The 25896-nt window shown below is 47.2% G+C and overlaps 1 protein-coding gene across 1 annotated transcript in view; it reads right to left on the reverse strand.

Annotated features, from left to right (window-relative positions):
* KCTD15 (potassium channel tetramerization domain containing 15) overlaps window positions 1-23507 on the reverse strand; it is a 47517-nt gene extending 24010 nt beyond the window's left edge. Inside the window, exons 1-2 of the mRNA XM_059481263.1 lie at window positions 23287-23507; window positions 17994-18169 (exon numbers count right to left, since the gene is read on the reverse strand). Of these exons, the coding sequence (XP_059337246.1) occupies window positions 17994-18169; window positions 23287-23289 (179 nt within the window). The 5' untranslated portion in view covers window positions 23290-23507. The remainder of the gene's footprint in view (window positions 1-17993; window positions 18170-23286) is intronic.
* Window positions 23508-25896: the final 2389 nt, after the last annotated feature.

Genomic DNA, 25896 nt, shown 5'->3' on the forward strand with positions numbered 1-25896 from the left:
TGATGAACCTCTGGCCAAGGCTGGGCCAATTAGCAATGGTGGGAACACCTCTGTGATCACAGATTGAAAAAGATAAAAAAAGTTACTGCACAGCTGTAATTGTGGCCAGAGGAGAGCAGGGTGAGAACATGAGAGAGGAACAACCTGGAGACACCAAGGCCTGTGGGGAAGGAGGGACAGGAGGTGCTGCAGGAGCCAGAGCTGGGGTTCCTCTGCAGCCATGGTGAGACCAGGGTGAGACAGCTGTGCCCTGCAGCCCTGGGGATCCATGGGGATGCAGAGATCCACCCCCAGGGAATGGGGATCCAGGGGGATGCAGAATGCACCCCCAGGGAATGGGGATCCAGGGGGATGCAGGGATCCACCCACAGGGAATGGGGATCCAGGGGGATGCAGGGATCCACCCACAGGGAATGGGGATCCAGGGGGATGCAGGGATCCACCCACAGGGAATGGGGATCTATGGGGGATGCAGAATGCACCCCCAGGGAATGGGGATCCAGGGGGATGCAGAGATCCACCCACAGCCCTGGGGATCCATGGGAATGCAGAGATCCACCCACAGGGAATGGGGATCCAGGGGGATACAGAGATCCACTCACAGGGAATGGGGATCCAGGGGGATGCAGAGATCCACCCACAGGGAATGGGGATCCATGGGGGATGCAGAGATTGATCCACCCACAGGGAATGGGGATCCATGGGGATGCAGAGATCCACCCCCAGGGAATGGGGATCCAGGGGGATACAGAGATCCACCCCCAGGGAATGGGGATCCAGGGGGATGCAGGGATCCACCCACAGGGAATGGGGATCCAGGGGGATGCAGGGATCCACCCCCAGGGAATGGGGATCTATGGGGGATGCAGAATGCACCCCCAGGGAATGGGGATCCAGGGGGATGCAGAGATCCACCCACAGGGAATGGGGATCTACAGGGGATGCAGAGATCCACCCCCAGGGAATGGGGATCCAGGGGGATGCAGAGATCCACCCACAGGGAATGGGGATCCAGGGGGATGCAGAATGCACCCCCAGCCCTGGGGAGGTGCCCACAGCAGAGCAGGGCATCCCTGGGTGAGGCTGTGACCCTGTGGCAGACCCAGGGGACAGAGGGGCCCTGTCCCCAGGCTGGAGCAGCCTGTCCTTGGACACTGCAGCCCTGCACAGACAGACAGACAGACAGAGCCATCCCAGCAGGTTTGGGAGGGCTCTGTGCCCCGGAAGGGACGCAGGTTGAGTTTGGCTGCTGCTCAGGAGATGGAGCCAAGGTGGAGAAGTTCCTGCAGAACTCCCCTGTGGGAGGGACCCCACAGCACTGCAGGGGAAGAACCCCTGTCCCTGGGCAGCAGGGGAAGCTCTGGGGCATGGACTGACCAGAAGCTCCATTCCCTGAATCCCTGTGCCATGGGGGGGAAGGGTTTATTTTACTTCTCATTATCCTGCTCTGAGTTTGTTAGAAATAAATCCAATTAATGCCTCTAATTCCAGCCTGTTTTGCCTTTGATGGTATTTCCTGAGTGATCTCTCCTGGTCTTTAGCTCATGAACCTTCACTGTATTTTCTGTGCCTGTTCAGCTGTGCAGGGGTGGGAGAGCAGCTGTGGAGTCCAGGCAGGGTCAGCTCACTGCAAGGAGGGAACTCTCAAGGTAATGGATGTTTATCCATCTCCAATTCCTGTAACCTCTTGCTCCTGCCACCCAGGGCTGATCCTGGAATGCCACAGGAGTTTTTGAGCCATATGCTCCCTTTGCCATGCTTCTGCAGGATATTACACTCATTAACCACTGAGCACCTGAAGGAACTGCAGGATCTATTACCCACATTTAATACTTCATATTTTGCTGTTCAGGCTAGGATATCTATTTTTGTTACAGATCAGAGCTAGTCTATATAGTATCAACATGTATTTTTAAAAGTCAATAATCCATAAAGAACATTATCATCTACCATGCAGAATCATTCTTAGGAAGCTCCGGAAGGATTTTCTTTCTTCTTTCTATGCCATCACTAAAAAAGCAAAATTAGGTATAGAATGGATTTTGTAGTTAAAAGAAAGCCATGGACAATTCTGTTTTCTGTTCACTGTTACTATCAATTAAAGTCCACTGGAGCAACAGGTAATAAAATCCACTGAAGTGGAAATTACCTATTATTTTTGCAATACCACAAAGAATTCATGGTAAGGGTGAGAGATGCTTGTTGTTTACAGCCTATCTACACATTTGAGACACTTTAGCAGAGGACTTTGATATATAACTTCCTGGAAATGTGTGTGTATTCATAGCCTGATGCACTACACTTATCCCTTAACTTGCAGAAACAGTATCAATGACATAAATTAGCAGGTGAGACAAGAAGTGGAAACATTATCCCAGGCAGAGAAGTTGGTGTCTTTTCCTGAATGAACAAATTCCCTTGGCAGTCAGGAGCCACTCTGGCCCTGCATCCCTTGGGCCACACATCCCAACAGGAGGAGGAGGAGGAGGAGGAGGAGGAGGAGGAGGAGGAGGAGGAGGAGGGCTCAGACAATCACCGTGAGCAGACCAAACACAAGGCAACTGAGATTGCCATGAACTCTTCATTCTCCCCAGGTTTGCAGGGGAATTAACCCCAAGTCCTTCACCTGCTGGTGGGTTCAGGCCCCCAGCTCTGGTCTCCCATGCCCAGTTTCTCTCCTGTCCTGTGGGTGCCCAGCAGGAGCAGAGAGCAGCTCAGCCACCAGCAATGGGGCAGGACACAGCCTTTCCTCCAGCTCGCCTTATTCAAGAGTTTGTCTATTTTAGTGTGCTAACAGCTATGAAAATACTTCACCAAACAAACATTTCCAGTACATTAATTGCTGTATCACGAATCCTCTAATTTAATTTGGCACATGCCTACATCCACAGGTAAGGGAAGCAGATACACACACGGGACAGAGACCTTTCCCTACACACACACATCAGCACCCACCACACCTATTTAACTCAGCAGTGATGGAAAGCATCAGCTGTGCTCAGCAAGGGAAAAAACCTAACTTTCAAATACAGGAACAGTTGGCATTTCTTCATTACAATTTCCCTACCTGCCACTGACATGGCTTGTTCATCTTTGGCACCAGGGACGGGGACAAAGAGCCCCCCATGATTTGTGATGCCTAAGCATCCAATTCCCCTGGTTTGGTCAGTTTGAGCTGCTCTGGGGAGCCCATGGCCAAAGCAGGGCTCTGAGCAGGCCAGGTGTGAGCAGCCAGGGCATCCCTACCCACTGCAGGCCAGGCCAGCTCTGCCACCCTGCTCCCAACAGGCACCAACTGTCTGGGGACAGTGACAGCAGCATGGCTGATTTGTGTATTTTTAATAAAATCACCAAATAATGTGAGCCTTTGACACACAGGATGTGTCCAGGGTAGGAGCTGGGTGCTATTCTTTCAATGAAATACTCTGAGATCCAGCAACTACACTGCAGGTAATATCCATCTACCTGGGAATTCCCCTCTTTATTTTAAATTGTGGACTTACATTTGAAGTTAAAGAATGTAAGCTGGATTTCTGGTGCTACTGATTTTTTCCAGTATAAATTCTGTTTTATGCTATATTTAGGCTATTTTTCTCTCTTCTCTCCCTCTCTCCTATTTTTACTTTATTCAAATTGAACTTTTGCCTAAATAGTTGGGGAAGATTGAAAACATTAATATAAGTTTATATTGTATCCTCTATTATGCCATTGCTCCTGCAGCTCTGGTTTGAGGCCTGTGAGGATTCTGGGCCTCTCACGTTTTCTCAACACATAATTTACACTAAATATTGGTCATGAAAATAAACTCAGAACAAAAATTCTTTAATTTAAACCAAAATTCAAAACTAGCATCTTAGTTTTGCAAAGGTTTTCCAAAGGTCCCAATCCTGCAAGAACTGCATTGCAGCTCAAACTCAGTGAGAGTTGCAGGCACCCAAGAAAATGAAGTTGTTAGTACATGAGAAGATACAAATTTCAAATAAAACATTCCTGCCCGTACAAGTCTTTTCTTGCTATTCCTTTAACCATCCCTTTCCCCTAATCATGGAGCCCTGGTGAGGGCAGGGCTCACCAAACACCAGCTCTCTCTTGCTGCTCTCCTTCTTTCTGCAACTTCCAGTGGAGGATAATTCAGTATTTCACTGAGATTTTCAATCTGACTGAATCTGGACTTGCTTCCATGACCAACAGCCCAGTGCAGCTGGGCGTGCTGGGAGGCTGAGGACATGCAGACACTGGTTTTATTATAATATAAATGGGCTAAATCCTGCTTGTTAAAGTCAACAGTGAAACTCCCACTGAGACTCAGTGAAGGCAGGGAAAATTTCAAACGGAGCTCATTTCCCTTTCAGGGTGTGAGTCTGGCCCTCCACATCTTTTGCATGTGTGGGTGCTGTGAAACCAGGACATTCCAGCAGGGAAAAGAGGGAAAGAGGGATCCACTGACTGAAGGGCTTCTCAAGCTTTTATAGAGCACTGTGCTGTGAAACCAGGACATTCCAGCAGGGAAAAGAGAGATCCACTGACTGAAGGCTTCTCAAGCTTTTACAGAGCACAAATGGTGACACCCAGATGGTGACACACTGATCTGGTACACACTGCTCACACACAGCTGCAGTGTCCAGCCTGCTGCAGTCACAGACCTTCACTCCTGATCCCAGACAAAAACCTGAGCAGTGTTTTCCTCTGATTATCTCCTTTATTTCCAGATTCACAGGACTCTGCATCACCTGGGCAGAGCAGGGACAGCCAGTGCCCCTGGTGCCCACACTGGCCTGTGCTGCTCTGTGAACAGGAATGATTCCAGCCTCTCTGGGCACTGATAAATCATTTTTCTGCTGACAAGCAGCTGCCCCAGTGCTTGGACATTTCCTTGTTCCATCAGACTGGTGCAGCTCTCCAGCTGTTGACAATAATTTGGAAAGAACCCAGCCTGTCTGACATTCTTGCTCCATCTGCTTTTCCTGCAGCCCATCCTGGTGAACTGCCCTGAGCTGAGGACAAACAGTGACACAGATTTTGCCCAGTGCCAGGGTGTGAAGCTGCTGCAGTGCAGTTCTGCCCACCCCAGCACAGCTGACAGCAGCCCCTGCTCTGGAGCAGGCACTGCAGGGCTCACAGGACACTGCTGCTGCTTCTCTCCAGGCATGTGTGTGATTTTCCAGCTCCCTCTATCCATGTTTTGTTGTCACACTTCAAATCCTGAACGAATAATGTTTATTCTCTTGCTTATTCTAACTTTTGATTAAGCTGTAACCAATGTATTTTTCCTAGAGTTCATTTAAAGAGGCTCAAGACATCAAGAACAACTTGTTTAAAAAGCTATTTTGAAGGGAAAACAATCCCCAAGGCCCACAGAGCCACACCAAGAAGGAAGATTTGTGTGAGTTTTTTGCTGCTGAGCCTGAGCCATTGGCAGATGAGGAGGAACAAAGAGGAATTTCCAGCAGGATTTTCACTCCTGCAGATGGAGAGCAGGGACAGACAGGAAGCAATGCACCAGCACCAGGTCTGCTGGGAGGAGCCCACCCCACAGCCACGTTCCCAAAAAAGGAGCCCCTGTCTAGGGGCTACAGGAACCCACACCTGGGAAGGAGACAGCATACACCTGCTGCACAGAGGACACCTAACCTACAAAATAAACTCATCAAAGACTTTAAAATAACAAGTAAACTGTTCACTGTTGAGTTCTGATGAGCTACTGGAAGCTGAACCTGACTTTCTTATGTGACTAAGAAAGAGGTTCATTCTTAAATATCAGACTCTGGTCATGGATTTGATTCTGGTTCCAGTGAAGTCAAGGCCAAACCATCCTCTGATTTACCTGGAAGCAGAAGCAGCCCCCCACTTTAACCCTCATGCCTGCAAACAGAATACAACTGGATGTGAAACAAAGGAGAAATATGTTTGAAACTGGTATTAACTCCAAGCTTTATTATCCCCCCCTCCATAAGACTAAAAAGCAGTCACTGAATTTTTTTCCTCATTCAGCATCAATCTTATGTACTACTGGCCAAAATTCAGCCCTCTTTCCCTCCAATACAGCCCTGGCACAAGCAGAGGACTCAGTTTCTCCACTCTCCTGTGCTGGTTCCCATGGATCTCCCCGACTCCAACCTGCCCATGGTGGGTTTGGCAGGGGCAGAGCTCATTCTGCATCCCCCAAGTGCCAAAGCTGCAGCCCTTGGTGTGAATTACACAAATTCTGGTACAAATCCTTGGCCTAACACAGCATGACACCAAAGAGGTTAAAGAGAGTCCCTGATTTTCATTGTCCACTTCCTCAAGAGAGATTTGCTGCTGCCAAAGTGTCTCCAGCCCTAAATGGATTACCTGCAGCAGCAGCTGCACTCCATCAGGAGGAGCAGAGACAGGAGCCTGCCCTGTGCCCTTCCCTCAGAGCCTCATGTCAAAGCTCAGCTCCCACCAGAGCTCACCAGCTGATCCCTTCTGGGTCTGACCACCAGGAATGGAGCAAATAATGCACAGTAACTCCCCAGCAGGACTCTCCCAGGTTTTGCTTTATGTGACCCTCAGCAGGTAAAAAGCAGCAATTTTGGCCTCTGAACACAATGTAACACAGCACAGGTGAACAGCACACTCCTCTGCTCTGCCTCTGTGACCAGCCCTGACAGACAGACAGACAGACAGCTGTCCTGCCTGCATCAGGGAGGAAAACAACTGTCACTATAGGACACAAAAAACCACAAGCGCACACCGCTGTTCTCAAGGTGAAGAAAAAAAGGAAAGTTTATTTTCTGACTCCAACATTTATAGACGTCCAAAAGTGACAGTGGATTGGAGGGTGACAGTGCCACCTCTCCAATGACACTGGACAAACCAACAGTCCATCAAATTTCTCCTCCTCCATAAAAGAATGCAAAACAATGAGATATTTACAGAAAGTGTGTGAGAAAGTTCACTACAAGAATGTCAACATTAGAAGGCTTAGAAAATCTTAAAAAAGCAGGGTGACACACAAACAAGCACAACTGTGGAGCTCAGAGCTGTCCTGCCTGGCTGAGTTTCAAGTGAGGGCAAGTCAGGTGAAAACAAACCCCTGTAAAGGTTTTACAGATGTCATTTTACTTTGAAGCATCCAAAGAAGGAAGTACATGCTGATCACAGCAGCTTGGATGAAGGAGAAGGCAGTTTGGTGGACACAGCATGGAGAAGTGAGTTTGTAACCCTGGAGTTTAATTCCAGCTCTGCAGCCTCTCCCAGCTGTAAATTCAGATTAGGAAAGGCACCAGCCTGGTGTAATTCTGTATCAGTGCAGTGACAGCAGCCATGAGAGTGGCTGACAATGCCTGTCCCTGCCCCCAGATCATGCATTCAGTGTCAGGACAGCACAAGGGAACAAGCTGAGGTACTGCAAGGCCTGGCTGTGCTCATCAATTTATTACATCTCACACAACAAAATCTCAGCAGAGTTCATGGGGGTAACAGCAGCACAGGGCACAGCCTGCATCAGCTCCTGCCTGGCATCCTCCACACCAGCCTGTAACTCTGTGCTCAGAGATCCAGCTCCCCTCTGCTCTCACATCTGAATCTGTGTTTGCATGCCTGCATATTTCTTCTATTTAAAAATGCACTTTGTTCTTCAGGATTTCATTAACCCCTGAATAGATTAATTCAGATTTCAGTTACACTGACACAAATTTCATGGAGCTCCTTCAAAACCAGCAGAGTCCCATCTTTGGGAAGGGCAGGAGGGTTTTGTGCATGCACCTGGGAGGGCAGGACACCTTGTGCTCACCTGGGAGGGCAGGACACCTTGAGCTCACCTGGCTGCTGGTTTTACACCCTCAGAGCTCTGTGGGCACCCAGCAGCAGCTCCTGAGCGCAGTGCCCAGGTTCTGAACTCCTCACCATGCAGCAAACAGCTCCAGCCCTGGTGTAACCCCACAGAGGACAAGGATTATTTTGGCCAGATCCATTATTAGGCTCATTTTCTAGAACAATAGGACTTGTTTTCATTTAAGCTTATTACAATAAAACTCTCATTGACTTCACTGGAAGAGAGACCTGACCTAACACACCAATGCTCCATTTATTTAGTGGAAGGAGGCAAGGAAGTAAAAAGGTCCAATGTATGTTTAAATCTTTAGGTTTCACAGATGATCACAAGCATGTAGGTCACAATATGCACACAGAAAGACACCTACGACAACCACCAGTGGGATCATTAAAATAATTAAGTTAGGCCTAGAGACAAATTCATTTCATAACATGTTCCTTACAAAACAGATACCCCCTTGCTCCATAATCTAGGGAGTCTGTTTTATAAACTTCCTAAGTAGTTAATGAAATATCCCCCTAAGCAGACTAGGTCTGCTTGCCATTGCAGGGTCTCTATAAATCAGAAGTTTATGAATCAAAAGACAAACAGCAGAGCTGTGTGCTCAGAAGCCAGCTGGGAAGGGGCAAAGCCTCAGTGGTGCTGTGGTGAGCTCTGACCTGGGGACACAACTTTGCTTATCCTGCCTCTTCACACAGCTCCTCTGCCTGCCATGGGGGAGCTGCCTGCACAGCACACCAAGCAGCAATCAATAAAGGAGATTCTCCCTTTGTTTTAAGTGTAAAGAAGCTGCATTTCACATACAGCATCTTTACAGTACTTCACACCACACTGTTGAGCAGGAAAGAGCCTCCACTTGCAGCAACTAAAAGGAAGAGACAGTTCCTTTCCAGTCCAGCATCCTGTGGAGGTGGTCTCTCAAAACACACTGCTATGCCAGTGTTTTCCCTCCTACCATCCTGAAACTGACTGCTGGAAAATCCTTCAATTATGCTGCTGGTACCAAAGTGCCCTGCCAGGTAAGTGGTGAGCAGAAGTAGCAACAAAAGAAATGACAAACCAAACTTGACCAACAAGAAACTGAGATAAATACACAGTGCTAAATGAAAAGAAAAAAAAAAAGTTGAAATTTTAGTATCCTTGTCTGCTGGTTTCTCTTTGATTTTTTAGTAAACCAGACTAGCTTTCAACATGTTGTAAGCAGGAAGGGTGGGAATTACTGATGTGGTAACTCAGCTACAGACATGTTATCATTGCAGAACATGAGAGGGAAGAGCAGAGAACAAGGCAAGGTCAGCTGGGGTTTGCACCAAAGATGCTGGACACGAACATTCCATGTTCATCTTCTGGACTGCCCTCAGTGGGCAGCAGTGCCTCCCCTCCTGCCCCAGCCTGCCTGCACCAGCTCCATGGCAAACCTGCTCTTCCTTCTGACCAGCTGAGCCAAGGAATCTGCTATCTGGGTAAGACTGTGAAATTTTCTCAAATTCGGGGGTTTTGAACAACCTGTGCCAGGCCCAGCACCACAACCATGGTATTTCTCCAAGCCACCTGAGTGCTGATTTGCTCCTCCAGAGAAAGAGCTCAGTCTGCCCCTTCCTAGTCACCGTAATAACCACTTAAGCCTCCACACAACCCAGGCTGCAAATGTAGAGAGAAAAAATAATTCCTGAAAAAATGTCCATCAGAGACCCGCCAGGCAGTGTCTCTTTGAACATTTCAACTTTTCCAAGTAAAACCACAATTTGTTCAGTGACAGGACCCAACCTCAGCACCCAACTGCAGTAAGATTTGCACTCCCAAAGGCCAAACTCTGCTGTCCTCTCCTGAGGCTGTGAGCAGCTCCCAGGCTGTGCCTGTGCTGGGCAGGGCAGGGGTTAGCAAGGCCAGGAAGGAGTGAACACCTCTGTGACACAGACAGCTCAGCTCTGCTGGGGCTCCCCACGTGCCAGCCCATGGGAGATCCTGGAGAGGTGCACACAAACAGCACTGAGGAATCAGTTTTCATATAAATTCCTTCCTTCCCACCTCCCTAAATCAATGGGATGCAGGGTTAGGATTACAGGGATTATTCTCTTTTGGCACCAAAGCTACTGCTCCAGCTGTGCAACAACAGAGGGAAAATGTGGAAATCTCCATGGCTCTGACAGACACTGCATCCAGGGCTCTGTCCAGACACAGAAAGGGTCCCTAACACCATTCCCAGCTGTAAATACATCCCTATCACAGATTATTTCTATTTTCCATAGACACCAAGCCATGTACTCCTCCTCTGGCACATAGAATGGGTGCAGCTCAAGCTGTAGCTGCTCAGGAGCTGTGCTGGATGTGTCCAGCAGCAGCACACAGGGCTGTAGGACACAAGCCTGCAGGAACAAACACTTCACACCTTTCCCAGAGCTGCAAGGACTTGTGTGACCTTGGCCATGCAGCACCTGTAAGGAGCTGGCTCTGCAGATGGGGACGCACAGGTTCAGCTTTCACCCCTGATAAGGCAGACTGGCAAAGGGAGACCCTTTGCTTCTCCTGCTTTAATAAGTACAACATCCACAGGCAGACTGGGGGGAAACAGAGGATATGAAGGGAAAAAGGTCCTCCTCTGGGATTTTATCTTATGGGTTCTGCTGGTCAAAGCTCCCTTAGAAACTAGACACACATCTGCTCAATGACCAGATAAGAAAAACTCCAAAGATGTATCTCTGAATCTCAAGTGCATGATATGAATCAAAAAACTATGTTAATCCCTGTAAGAATTCATATGTTAATTCAGAAGAAGCACTGCATATAACCAAAACCTTAATCTCTATAAGAATTCATATGTCAATTCAGAAGAAGCCCTGCACATAACCAAAACCTCTGGGTTTTGGCTGCTTTATTGCTCTGCTCTGCAGCACCCAGCCAGCTGCCTGGCACAGGGCAGAGCCCTGGGGAGCCTGCCAGGCTGGGCTGGCATGGCAGAACCTGCCCTCAGAGCTCTCCTGAAGTGCAGGGCAAATAAATACCTGCTCCTGCCTCTCCGGGGACTGTGCCTGAAAGTCTGTGCATGGGTTAAGGTGACAATAGCTGTTAAAATGAGCGAGCTTTGTGTGCAGCTGACATGCAGGCAGTGCTGGAACGTGGGGTGCTGGGACTGCCTTTGGGGGTCACCCCACAACCAGGGCACTGCACAGCTGGCCTGGGGGGACAGAGGTGCCTCACAGAGGCTGAAATGTGCCCCTGTGCCCGAAAAACCTGGGGGATGAGGAGGGACTGGAGAGGGACAGGACACTGTACAGCTGTGGGGTGTGTGAGCAGCACGGAGTGACAGTGACACAGAGACACCTGGGGACACCTGAGGGAGGATGGATGGGACAGCAGGGCAGCATGGAGGCACAGTGACACAGAGTGACAGTGACACAGAGACACCTGGGGACACCTGAGGGAGGGTGGATGGGGCTGCAGGGGTGCAGCAGCATGGGGCTGGCAGTGTAGGAACATCAGGGGTAGGACAGTCGGGACACACGGACACGAGAGATCTCTGCAGCCAGGTCAGGAATTTGGGGTTTATTGCACAGGGCCTGGGGGCAGGGCCCTGCTGGGAGCTGCCAGACACAGCTGGAGCAGGACTGAGAGAAGAGAGGGGGAGAGAGGGTGAGAGGGTGAGAGAGCAAGGGAGTAAAAGGGATAAGAGAGCGAGGTTCCCGTAACAATACCATAAATCTTCTTCTGTGTTGAATATTCTAATTTTCACTAACCAATCTAGTACAAGATACAAATCCTATAGCATTTACATACAACCTATAAGAATCATTACATTACCACACTGTGTTACATTTTAAACCCTAAAAACTCCTCTTTGGGCCCCTTCAGCCAAGCTGTAGGGTCTGCTCTGACCCTTGGGCCTGTCTGCAGGCAGAGGGTGTTGTTCCATCAAAAGGGGATCACCTTCACCTGGCCATGCCATTGTTTTCCAGTTGTTCAGTAACTGAGGGATCTCAGCGCTTGCTTTCATTTCAATCTCACTTATAGTTTCCATATTCTCAAAATCTTTTGCCAAGCAATCATATTTACAAGGCTTTCCTGTTTCACCATCCCCACCATGGCAGGAGCCTGGGCTGTCCCACAGAGCCAGCTCTGCTCCACTGGGGATCCTCCCCTGAGCTTGGGGATCCTTCCCTGAGCTGTGCTGAGCTCCCCCAGCCACCAACACTGCTCAGAGCCCATCTGGCCCTCACCCCACTTAACCTGTCTCGAGCAGAGGCCTTGTTTAATCACAGCTTTACACCCTCACTGCCAGCATGGGGTAAGTGACAAAATTTGCTAATTGCACGTTGTCTTCAGGCAATAACCTCAATAGCACACAGATTTGATGGAAAATTAGCAAATAAATTATTATAAGAGTGACAGTTGAATACGTGAGCAAGATGTATGAGATGTTCTCAGCTCTGGTAAATCCAGAGAATTATATATCCTAAATATATCCAGATTAAGAATTTCCCTGATCCCTCCTAAGCAGTGCAGAGTGGGCTCAGTACAGAGCCCTTCATGTAAAGGATGATGTGGAAAATTTGTCCTGTAGATCTCAGGAGGTGTGTCTGAGCTGTGCAAGCACTGCATCAGCTGTACAGGGTCAGGAATCCTCAAAACAGAGGGGTCCTCAAACTTGGAGCAGGGAATTGCCCTGAGCTCAGCCCAGGCTGCAGAGGAGGGGGAGAAGCAGCTCTCAGGTGTCAGTGCTGAGCTCCAAGAACCAGAGAGAAGGAGGTGCTGGGGGAAAAGGCAGCTGAATTAAATCCCAAAGACACCTGGAGAGAGCTGGAGTCAGGTCACTGGGTAGGAGAGCTTGTCTCAGGGGGGTCAGAGAAACGACAATGTGTTCAACAAGGAACATTCAGAGCAGACACCTGCTTTAGGGGACTCCTTGGAAATCACCAAAAGAGTCCATGGGTTTGGAGGCAGGGATATGCTGGAAAACTGCTGCCTTGTAGAGAGGTCATTAGTTCCTGAACTAAATAATAAAACCTGTGCTGGGTCTCCTTGGAGGGCACAGCTCCAGATGTGGGAGGCAGAGCCCAGTGCCCAGGAGCTGGATCAGGAGGGGCTCTGTGCCGCACTGCTCAGCTGCCCTGGGCTAAACATCCCTGCAAATCTAAAGATTTAAATTTATCATGTTGCTACTTTCACTATAATGTTATATTTCCTTATTCTATTGATTTAATTAAGAGCATTTTTTCTATTAAGATTGATTTCTGTTAAGGTTGATTGTTCTTAAGTTTATTCAGTCTCAGGTCTAATTCTCATTCATTTTATGATTTTATTCTATTTTTATTAAGACCAATTTTTATTCAGTGTCAGCAATGTTATCTTTAAGTTTTTTTAAGCATGTTTTGGTAATATATATATATATAAAGGTTTTATATATATATATTTGGTTATATATATACTCTACATGAGTACATGCACTTTAACTATATATATATAATATACACTCTACATGAGTACATGTACTTTAACTGTATATATACATATAAAATATACACTCTACATGAGTACATGTACTTTAACTATATATATATATATACACTCTACATGAGTACATGTACTTTAACAAGTATATCCTTGATGTTTAAGTATGCTAATCTAAGTTCAATTTAAAGAAAGTTTAAATAAAGTTTAAATTTAAATAAGTGATGTGGCCCATAAAATAAATAAATGATAAATTTACTGGAGAAACTAAAAAGGGTATAAAAAGTGTATTATGGTTTTAGGAGTTCCATCCTGCCAGGGGGAAAGGTTGGGAGCAGAGCTCTGGAGGCTCTCTGGGCTCCCTGCACCCTCACTACTCCCATCTGCACAGAGGCACTGCCACAGAAATCACTCTTGCTCCCCTTTGCCATCAGTAATGCCACAGAAAACATCAGCTTTAGAGCACATGGAAGTTTCCTAAACAGAAGGTTACACACAAACTATCCAACAATGGAAGGTAAATATATTTACCTTGTACAGCAGCACAGCTCAGAGAGAGCTCACAGCAATTCCCTGAGATAAAAACACTGTTGAGGACAGTGAAAAGGACAGGCTTCTGACAAAGAAATTATCTTTTTCTGCTTTCTAAAAAAATTCAAAGTGGTATCAAAATTTCCAGTGAAATCAAGAAGCTGGGCCCTGCTGTGGTCTACAGGGATTTTGAGTTTCTCCCTCTTTTCTGCTTGCAGTCAGTGAGGTGTCTGCCAGAGTTCAGTGGGAATAGCACTGGGGGATCTGGCAATGCCTTTGGGGATTCCAGACTGCACCTAAGGAATGGACTTTTGGGCCAGGTTTGTTTTCTAAATGTAAAAATTGTCTCACTCCGTTGGATAAACACAATTTGCAACTCACTTTGGAGATGTGCTAGAGGTTTTGCAGCCTTTACAATCTGTCATATAAATCCACATTCAAGTGTCAACGTGTGAAGGGGCTGCTTTAGAGGTCCTCTGGGTGAAAACAGGAATGAAATTTCCAGAGCAAATGCTACAAAGATGAATAATTTTTCCAATTATTATAGAAATTATTGTAGAAAAAAGATGCTGATGATAAGAGTCACTAGAATTCAACAGAGTTTTTTTGTTTGGTTGGTTTGTACCTGCAATTCAGAACTACAAGAATTGTGAGATTAAGTAGGAGAAATTGCTGAAAACAAACTACTGAAATTGAGCCTCAGCTCCAGGTAAGACAACATCAACCTCCTTGCACCTTCCAAGCTTGTCAGCTTTAATGACAGTTTTGGGTATGCATGGAAAGTGGCCCCAAGTAGGTACAGGATGTGAGAATAATAATAATAATAATATTATTTGTGAGGTAATTTCTGAGACCACCATCATGATGCTGTTGTTGATCACAGTTTCTTTTTAGGTTTTTCATTTCCCTTGCCTTTCACTCTCTGAAAGGTTAGATTATTTTCCTTGTGTGTGGTTTAATTCAAAAAGCCAACTGGAAAGGTGTTCAGGAGTAGTGGGTGAGTGTGAGTGGTTCAGAAACCAACTTTGATAGTGGCTCTTTAACCCTCTTCTCCTTTGTCACACCACTTGTGCCTGCTCAAGCTTTCTCCCCTTAGGAGAATTTCTGTGGGCCATAAAAATTTCCAGGAAAGAGAACATCTATCCCCTTTAATGCCTAATCTGGCACCCTTTACTTATGCAAATTTCATCAATGGACAAATGCCCTGATCACAGGGGCTGCACTAATACAAACAACATCAAAGACTTGCTCCAAGTTGCTCTGAAACAACTCTGGGACCTCTGAAATGCAAGATTTGGCCTCTGGTTTCACACTATCAGCCATCCACTGAGCTGAGTGGGATTTCCCCAGGATGGTCCTTTTCCTCCCCTGGGCAGAGCCAGGCACACAGGGTGGGCAGAGCCCAGTGCCAGCTCCCAGAGCACACGGGGAATGCTGTCAGGTGTCACCTGTGTCACTGGTGCCACCCCAGCAGGAGGGGACAGCAGCACAGCTGTGCCAGGCGCTGCTCACACCTGCACTGGGACTGACCTGGGCACCTCTGGGAGCTCCTCCCTCTCACTGAGCTCAGCACCAACTGAGTTTGCTCAGGACCTCCCCAAAATACTGAGGAAGTTCCAGCACGACCTGGTGATTTATTTTCCCATCAGCATGTGATGTTTCTGTGTTTGCACACCCATTTATACACAATCCATGTGTCCTTAAAAATCCAAGTACAGTATATGCTAAACAGCCCACAAGCTAAAAGCTCTTTGCAATCTGGGAGCACAAAGAAAGCAACAGAAATTGTAAAACAAATAAAAAGGAAGTTGATTCTCACAGTTTTCAATTTCAGTGAGCACAAACTATTTTATGTGACTGCAGCTACGATGTAGCAAAGCATTTCAGCATATGCTTCTATCTTTTGCTGAAATACCATCTACAGATTTGTGTGATTTCTTGGATTTGAAGCTTTTAAACTCACACAATCCAAGAGTTTAACACCCTGTCCAGATTAACCCAGACAGCTCTGCTGTGGATCAGAGTGGCCGTGCCTCTCTGTGGCCACACATGTCACACCCCTGGCACAAGCCAGCAGTGCCCTGGCATTGTTTCCAGATATTTTGCTCAGAAAAGCTTTCTCCCTCCTCCTGCCCCATGAGAGACCTGGAATCCTCTCCCAGCCCTGCAAAGCCAGTCTGTGCCATATGGAAAATCCACACCAGGGCAGGGAAGCAGCACCAGGAGCCCAAATCATCCCCATGGGGATAATCCAAGTTATTTTTCCTCAACCAGGAATGCCAGCAGGCCAGACTCAGTGAGGGGCTTACAACTAAGTCTACAACAGCAGAAAAAAACAACAATATTAAAAAAAAATAAAAAATAAGATAATAAATTAAAATACAGCCTTCACCCAGTTTCATAATGTATCGAGCAGTATGTCCTACTTGGGCTGCTGGTGAAGGTTTATCTTTTGCTACAAAAATAATGTCATCTATAGGTTTCATCCTGGAAGCTCTCACTTCAGTGAGAAATGAAGTTTGAGCAGCTGAAAAAGCATTCAAGCCTTAAGAGATAAGATAGCAACATAAACAAAAGACATTACACAGCAAAACATCAGGCAGCATGTAAGCTCTGGTCAGTTTTGTATTTTCAAAATCTGAAGAAACATGCTTTTGCTACTTATCAAGCAGAAAAAAAGAAAATTTTGGTTCAGTACAGTATTCTCCTGAAGTAAAATCTGTGAATTTATGTATATTCTCCCAAAGCTTCTATAACTGAAGCTTTTATTAAGTAAGCTTGTTGTGTGGCATATTTTAAAAATAGCAGCAATATTTTAAAATGTGGAAACAGATGTGTCACTCTATTACAACTGCAAAATCTTCACTGTATTTTTTAATAATATGAAGCATTTATATACTTCTGCATTATAAATCTCTCTTCACTAAACAGATTTCTTCTCTATGATTAAAGTAGTACCACAAAGACATTATTAAATAGATATTGTCCAAAAAAATCATATTGTTTTGGTCTGACCATAAAATATAGGTATTTTAATAATTGGGATTTTTTCCATAGAGAATTTCAGCAGCTTCCTTTCCTTGGAATAAAATCACAGCCATATGCTTTATGATATTAGAGGCATTTCAAGGTGTCTCCATAAATGTCATTTATCGCTTGGGAACCTGCCAAATCTGCAAAACCCCTTAGTTCTTTTAAAAGAGAAATCTTCAGATGAAACTAGCTCTTTTACACTGGTTGTCATACCAAAAAAGAAAAAAACCAAATCTCTATTATGGAATACTGGCCATGCAGGTAGCAAAATCTAGGGATAAAATGTGAGCTTTGGTTTGCTTTGGAGCCAAGAGTGCACTGGGTACCCTGAGCCAGCACATTCACACTCACACTCAGCCTCTGGAACTCTGCACCCTGAACAGCCTCTGTGATAAAAACCTGAACTGATTTAGTGTATATAACTGTAAATCAAAATCAGGCACCTCTCAGCATCCTGCTCCTACAAATGGGCTTTCACCCCTCACACAGCAGTGCCTTTGTGGTGCCCAGCACCCTGCAGGACTGGCAGCCAGGCAGACAACAGACACTCCATGTCATACACCAATATAATCTCATGCCACATCTACTCCTAATTAGGCATATCTGGAGTTTATTCTGAGATAATGCTGGCCAGATCTACATAAATCGTGCCAGACATGTCACCAACCTGTCCAGCACAAGGCACTACACTGGAACTCACAGGAATTTAATGCCAGAGTGGGTCAGCCCAGAGGAGCTGAGTGCTGAGACTCTCAGCTACCAGTGAGCTCAGCACTCTGCCTGGCCAACACAAGCATCCATCAGTCCCACAGTGGTAGAACCATTCTCTCTCCTTGAGGAAGAAAAAGCCAATTTTTCCCCCCAAACTTGAAAGAAACAAGTTTCCTGCTACAGCTGGAAATAATCTAGGGCAGCACTCCAACAGGTGCTTCAAACGTATCAGCAGAACGCAGAAGATGTTGAGAGAGAAAATGAATAGACTCCCTAAATAATATATAAATTGTACAGGCCTTTTTTTTCTGCAGAACCCCAGTAAAGTTCCTGTATAAATCAGAAACTGAATAATTCATAAGCGGTGAATATATAACAAATGTGCTTTGCACCGAGGTATTCCTCACAGGTGCACAGGGAGCAGCAGCAGCAGCAGCAGGCAGGGAGCTGCCAGCACCAAGGTGCTCCTTACCTGGAGTCTGGGTACTTGGTGAGGGTGGCCAGGCTGCTGGTGTACATGTGTCCTCCTACATCGATGTGCACGGGAGCGTTGGACTTGGTGAGTTGAGCTGGGAGAGGAATTCCTTGAGCAGCCAGAGGAGAAACCGGGGAGCGTGTCAGAGACAGACGGGACATGCTTCTTCCCTCCTGAGCGGGGAGGCAAAAAGAACAGTTTCTCTTAAATGCAGCACTGTGTTACCTTGCTTTTCTCAGTGTGATCACAGATCTAATCAGATCGTTTCTGCATCTGCCTGATCATATATTCGGCTAACAAATTATTGCCACCGCTGTAATTAAGTGTATTTGCATCATTTTCTTCTAAGTACCAGAGGGGAAGAGAAAGATGCTTATTAGCAATAAGAAATCAAGAAAAAAATTTTCAAGGTGTCAGCCTCAAGGGGCATAAAACAAACTGCAAAATTCTAATTAAAGGTCGTGGGCTTATGTGTTAGATGTGAAATATCCCCTGACAAACGAATAACCAATTTGTGAATTGGGATTCAGGGGGTTTTTGCAAGTTTGTCTCAGTAACAAGACACCTCTAAATTAGTGACTTCCTCAGTACCTAAGGCATTTAGTTTATACATGTAGTAAATTTCACTTCAAACTAAGATCAATTTTCTGGCTTATTTTCAATAATTGTGAAATAAACGGATAATTTTCAGTTAAGCCTTAATATTAGACCTAAACAACTAGTAAGATTTCAAACTGAAAGCAATTAATACCTGGAAGCAGTGAAAACAAAGATAAATAAACTGACCCATGCTTTTAGGACAAGAAAGTACTGACTAATCTAGCACGTGAAATCATAAATTCCACAATCCACCTAATGTCTCCTGCCCTTAAAATACTGGAAAATTAGTGAAATTACTGACCTGAATCCAAAAAAATTTTCAGCAAAATCAAAGCTAAAAATACTGAAATTCCTTAAAAATGAACAGGACAACCAAGCAAAAGAAAATTCTTCAATTCTCTCCTTAAGAAAAGCACAGTTTATTCTGCACAAAGCTGTGTCTCAGAGCTGATTGCAGTTCAATCGGTGCAGCCGGCACACAGGTCAAACAGAAAAAACACCCTTCTAGAAAAGTTTAAGAAAATGTACATCCATTCTCCCCTTCATGGGGAAAGCAACATATGCAAAACATTATAGCTGAAGACATTTCTGAATATAATCTAATTTTCCTGGTATTCTGTAATTCAAGCATGCTACCAAGCACCCAGGCTCTTCCTTGCATCTGACAAGCACTTTACATGCAGCATTGCAAAGTGAATTTCTATTTCTCCCACATTACTTTGACAATGTTTCTTACAAATCTACAGCTGGTCTGGCCTTTCTCTTAGCAGTATTTTGCACAAGATGCCCGACTACACCACTTGATGAACGTAAATCAGCAACATTCTTAGTAAAATAATTTCCAAGCTATAGAGCAGGACTGAAAAATCCTAACAAATCTGAACAGCTTCACAAAGTCACCACAACATCTCCATTCACTGCGTTTCATCTTGGTTAGCTCCTAAGAATTTCCTGCATCTACAGCCCAGGAATACATCACCCCATTGTGGATCCACATGCTTGTCTCTTCAGAGGCTGGATGGACAGCTGCACTGAGCACCAGGCAAATGCCAGCTCTGTCCTAGGACTCCCGTGTCAGCCGATGCAAAATTGGGCATTAACATTTTCACTACAGCACCACCTTCAAGGAAAGTGACTGAATCCTTTCATGACTCAAGATGTTGCTGTCTTGTTTCCCACAAGAGCTTGTTGTGGCCAACCTTCAGTAAATATGTCATCTGGCATAAATAAAACAACTAACTTAAAAAACCAACTTAGTATGTAAGTACCTGCAGTATTTTAACAGCGTGTTTACTAATCTGTCTGCCAACACAGACAAAGGTTGCTGGTTTTTTTCCTTACCAAAGAGCACTGCAAACTCATGTTCAGTCTCTACTCCTTCACTTAAATGAAAGGGTCAGAAGATCCAGGCTGAATGTCAACCCTGTCTTTGTTCAGACCCCAACCACGCTCACTAATGATAAAGGTACAGACCTTGCACGGCACAGGGCTGCCTCAGAAATAAATCTCACGCAGTTTCACAACACAAGAGTCTAATTAGGGCTCATCTGCACCCCTTGTTACAATTTCCAAATGAAATCAAAGGACTTCCAGTCTTCTGCAAATGTGTCTTACATTTAACCATTTGTCTTGAAATACAGACATCAATTTTAAAATATGCACAGATAGCTAAAGATCAAGTGATATGAATCTATTTGTGCATATTTAAACACTGCTGCTATCTTAGGATTTTGTTTAATGTTAGTATACCAGTAAATTCCTTGATCTGTAAAGACTGAGATTCTCAGTGAGGCCATACTCACACAGTAGATATTTAATTTATACTATTCACTGGAGGGACCTTTTGAACAATCCTCTGCTTTTGGCATTTCTCAGCTAGAGCATGTGTTGAAAAAACACTTAATTATAGAAAATCAGTGGAAAGCTAAAATAGTTCTCAAACTTTTATGGCTTTTCATACTTCTTGAGGGTGTCACTGGCTTTTGGGGGCAGAGGAGGAGAAGGGGAATTAAAACACTGGCTGGAGAGGATTTGTATTAAAAAATGAAACCCAGATTTTTATTAAAATTGTGGAATTCAGTCCTTTTTGTATGAGCTAATTATCCAGAGGCATGATGGCTAAGCACTACTGCTCCAAAAAAAATACCCCCTGTTTCTTAAGGTACCGTAACCCTATTTCTAATGACTCCTTCCTCCTCTTAATGTAACACACAGCAAAAATTCATCACACTGAGTAATGTACTTATTTTATGCACAAAGCAAAATCCTAAATGTATTTATCCAGTGGAAGTCTTTATGCACATATTTTCTAATATGGATGAGAAAATTAAAACCTTAAGGGTAAATATCACAGAAACACTAACAAACTTCATTTATTAAACCATGTAAAATAATCCTTGCTCTTTAGTTGCCTACAACAGGATACAGCATCCCAACTAGTGGCACATGCAATAACCCTGCTCTAATAAGTAACACAGGAACCTGCTGAAGGCAAAATCAATAGAGCCTGATTCCCAAATTATGTGAATATTTAGTTTTTCAAACATTACACACCAAGATCTTTCAGAGCCAGCTTATCTTTTTCTGCCTTCCTAAGCTAACTGCTTGTAAAAACTATTTGCCCATGCAAAGTGAAATAATCACAATGCCATGCTCATTTACACACAAAATGATTTTGTGTCCCATTGTGCTCACAGTTGTTCAGCTCTCTAGGGGTGATTAAACTAGCTATGCTGCTACAGCTTGAGATGATTTCACTGAATCGTTTCTCCATGAAGTTGCTTCTTTGCTAAGCTGTTATTTTAACCATAAAAGGTAAACAGAAGGCAGTTGTAAGAGCTCCATTCAGCTCCGTGCCCAGGGCTATAACCCTAGGGCAGAGAATGCTGAAAGACTGCAGAATTTTCCAGGGTGTTGCCTTTCTTGCTCTAAAGCCTTCAGGAATACTGTTCATTTAATACACACTCTAGATGATACATTTCAGATCCTACTAAAAGAAAGACTTCAAAAGTGTAAGAAGTTTTGGGCAGATGAAGCTTTCCCACCTCTGCACATAGCTTGGGGCCATGGTAACCAATACTGCTGTTGATGTTGGGAAAATACAGGAGAAATAAACTGCACAGAGCAGAGCAGACAGATAGGGACAAGGGAGGTGAAAGGTTGCAGGAAAGAAACAGGCAGCAGTCTGGAAGGGGGAACGAAAAAAAAAAAAAGGAAAATAATAAAAAAGGAGGCGGCTCTGAAGGAGGGACAAAGTTAAATCAAGGAGCAGGCACTTAAAAGACTACAGATGGGAAGCAAGACTAATTAAGGATGTAAAAGCGCTTTGTTTCTAAAGTTTATTGTTGCCAGGATAAAAATTAATTGAAACTAATGCTGTTATTCACTCGTGCAGTTTAATTCCTTCATGCACATTTAAGACGAGCAATGAAAGCGGCAGGCAGGTTTAGGACCTGCCGTGGAGCTGCTCTGCCGGGGAGCCGGGCCGGGCCCGGCCGCACCCCCGGGCTGAGGGAGCCTCGGGGCGGCTGCTCCGCTCCCCGGGGTCCTTCACGTCTGTAGGGCAGCCCCAGCAGGGTGAACCCACCCCCTGCATCCCCCCGGCCTCGGCACTGCGGGCCACGGCGGCTCCGGGGCAGCGGCTGCGTGCCCGGGCTGCCGGAGGGGCACGGCCAGACCGGGAATTACCTTTGTCTGCCCTCACGGGGACGGGGACAGCGACAGGGACAGCTCGGCTCTGCCTCACAGCCACCCCCACACAACTTGCCCACTTTGCCGTGCCCCCAGCCCTGAGACAAAGCGGGGCGGGGGGGGGGGGCGGGGGGGGGCTGCAAACCTTGGGCTCGGTGGCTCCAAAATTAAAAGTCCAGAAACATTTGCACACACCTCCACGCTGCTGTGCTGAGCACTGCACCGAGACACGGAGGAGATCGTGCCCAAAACTTTTGGGGGCTGAGGGGGGGGAGCAAAGGGGGAACTCCCTATGGAGCTCTGCTTCCCCCCTCCCCGCAAAAAAAAAAAAAAAAAGAATTAAAAAAAAAAAGGAAAGGCTTTCTCCTTCCTCCCCCTCTCCCCCCCCCCCCCGCAACCCGCCTCTCTCTGGCAGACTCCAGTCTATTTAGTGCAAGTTTCACGTCACCCAAATGGTTTTCCCTACTGATGGTCAGGGAAATCACCAGCGAGCAACGCACCCGGTCACTCAACTTCTGCCTTTTTCTTTTGAACACACTGTATGCCCGAAGGAAAAATTCAACCAAAAAAAAAAAAAAAAAAAAAAAAAGGCACAACATGGCGTCCTTTACTTATTCCCACATAACAAGAAAGGAGATGTCTTAGATGAATGCAAGAAAAAAAAGTCAAGCCCGAATCCCCGATCCTGCACATTTTCCGCGCAGCCAATGGTGGTGAGCATTAGCCAGGCTAATGTATTAATTTTGCAGAAGTGTGCCACATCGCATGCAGGAGCAGGAATGCAAACTATAGCCTAGAGTGGTTTGAAGTCTACCCCAAACCAAGCCTTCCACTCTCACTGGCGCCAGAGTTTCATTCACAGCCCGCCCGTGTTTTCCATACGCGGCGCTCCCCATTGTCGCCCGCCTTCCTTCCCTTTGTGCCGAGCCGCCCCGCCGCCAGCCCCCGCGCCCCGGCCCGCGCTCCCTCCCGCGCCCCGGGCCCGCGGCTCCGCGTGTACCATGCGAAAGCGCAGAGCGAGCCGCGCTGCCTCCGCCGCGCTGGGGCTTGGCCGTCTTCAGAGCCGGGGCCGGGGGGGCAGGGGGAGCGCGGGCACCCCGGGCCGCGGGGCTCCGCCGGCGCTGCCCATGCTGGAGCGGAGCAAAACAAAACATACACACGCACGCACACACACACACACGCGCACAGACACACACGCGCGGCGCTACCAAAGCGGGCGGCTGCAAACGCGTCCTGTAGCTTTAAAAAAACACCCCTCCGCCGCTGCTCCCCGGAGCCGGCAGCCGAGTGAGTTTGAAGAGGCACTTTCCAAAAAAAAAAAAAAAAAAAAGGGGAGAAAAAAAAAAAAAAAAAAAAAGGAGCGCGAGCAGGCGCGGAGCGGCGCGATGCGAGGACGGGCGGCGCGCACGGCGCGCTCCGGCCCCGCTCCCCGCTCGGGCGGGCGCACGGGCGGCTGCGGGAGCCGCTGCTGCTGCCGCCGAGGTCCTTACCTTGAGCACAGAAGAGATCTGCGAGCCCCCCTTTGGCTTTGGGCTCTGCCGGGGCTCTGTGTGGATGGGCTCAGCTTTTTTGCTTTTATTACTATCTTTGCTCCGCAGATCCTGCTGTGATTATTATTATTTTTAAAGCTTCTCTGTCTCCTCTCTCTTCCCCTGTTTTTGCTGCTTCTTTTTCTATTTATTTTGTGTGTGTGTGTGTATGTGTGTGTGAGAGAGGGGGGGAAAAAAGCCTTTAAATGAAACTGCCGAGGCTGTTATGAGAAGAAAGGCAATAATCCCGTCTCTAAATAACAGAGGGAAGGGAGAAGAGGAGGAAAAAAAGCGAATTCTTGCTCAGGGCTTTGCAAACGCCTGCAGGGCAGAGGATTAGGCTACAATTAGCTCAGCCCTTTGCTCTCGCCCTAGCTAATTTTGCGATGAAAATTGGATATTTTTCCCTCCTTTTGGTGAAGGTCTGCAGATTTACTCCCCCATCCCCCACCCACCCCCCCCCAGAATAAAATAAAATACAGCCCTTGAAAATGAAATAAGGCTGGGAAGGCGGCCGGCTCCCCAGCTTGCGCCCCCGGCGCCGCCGCCCGCAGAGCCGCTCCGCGCGGCGCGGCCGGGGCGGGAGCTGCGCTGCCCCGCGGAGTTCCGCGCAGCCCGGCCCGGCCCGGCCCTGCCGGGGGATAACGGTTCGGTGCTGGGGAGGATCAGGCCACTGTCACGTCCTTCAACAGACTTACTGAAAAGAAGAAGGAGGAAAAGAGGGGGTGGGGGGGGAAGGGAGAAAAAAAGCTGATTTTAATCATTGTCATTTGGTCTGATGTAATATTTCCCCAGGCATTTTCAACTAGGCATAAATTTTCAGCTCCCAAATAAGTAACACAGGGCACGTTTCTCACATCTCTTGACTCCTCTGTTACAATTAGGGTAGCACCCACTCTGCACTTGTTGATAAACTAGATGAAGTTAAAAAATAAATAATAAAAAATAGCCCCGACCCCCCCCTTCCCTGCAGCACCCAGCACCGCCGAGGTGCGGACGGGGGGCCTCGGGGGCGGGGGGGGGCCGCAATTATTCCCAGCCATCCATCCTGCCTGCCTCCCCCTCCCTTTCACCCTTTGCTAATGTCTCGCATTGTAAACGCCAAATTTCCTGTAGGCCATTAAAACCAAATGACGTCTATCGACATGCATTGTGCTATTGCGGAGCGCCCTGGCAGCCCGCCCCCGGCCAAAAGCGCCATTTCAATTAGAGCGCGCGGCGCGATGGCGCGGGGCTCCGCGGGCGGCTCCGCGGGCGCGCAGCGCGCCCGGCCCCCGTACCGGTGGGGGGGACCGCCAGGGAACCCCCCCCCCCCCCCCCCCCGTGAATGAGGGGGAAAAAAAAAATACAGGCAAATCCCTCCCTCAACTTCCAGCCAGAGGCGCGGGTCCGCCGGTGCCCGCGTGTTTCCGCGCGCCGCCGCGGGGGATGCGCCCCCGCTCCGCGCTGTTCCCCACGGAGGCTGGGCGGAGGGAGCGGGGCCGCTGCCGGCGGGCGCACCCGCGGCTCTGCCGCCGCTCCCGGCGCTGTTGAAGGGGGGGGGCCCCCCCCCGCCGCCTCCGCGCCCGCGGAACGGCGCCGCGCGCACCGGCGGGGCTGCAGCGCCCACTAGCGCGCGCCACCGCGCGGCCGTTACGCAACGCTGCGCGGCCCCGAGAGGTCAGCGCGCCCCCGCGCCCGCGCCGCCCCCGGGCCTGGCAGAGCGGCCGCGGCGCGATGCGGGCAGGACACCCCGAAACTGGGGGGGTTAAAGTTTTCTGCCGCGGCAGGAATAAACAGAAACTTTTCTCCTAAGGGGAGATTTTTTTTTTTTTTCCCCCTTCTAGAGTACAAACTACAGGAGAAGAGGGAAATTTTCTCATTAAAGTTACATCCCTGCAGTTAGTTCAATTACTTGATATATGCAGAAGATGTTGTAAATTTAAAGATTTAAATAGCTTACAAAGATGCCGGAGGCTCCATCAGTTAATTTCCTTAATTTATGGATTTTTAGCTGAGCTTCTGAAATGAAAAGGAGAATGAGAACTAGGTCAGCAGAGAGATTTGCATCCAGAACAGACTAAAATTTGTTTTCCTTGACC

Source organism: Ammospiza nelsoni, chromosome 13 (genome assembly GCF_027579445.1).
Source record: "Ammospiza nelsoni isolate bAmmNel1 chromosome 13, bAmmNel1.pri, whole genome shotgun sequence".
Lineage (NCBI taxonomy): Eukaryota > Metazoa > Chordata > Aves > Passeriformes > Passerellidae > Ammospiza > Ammospiza nelsoni.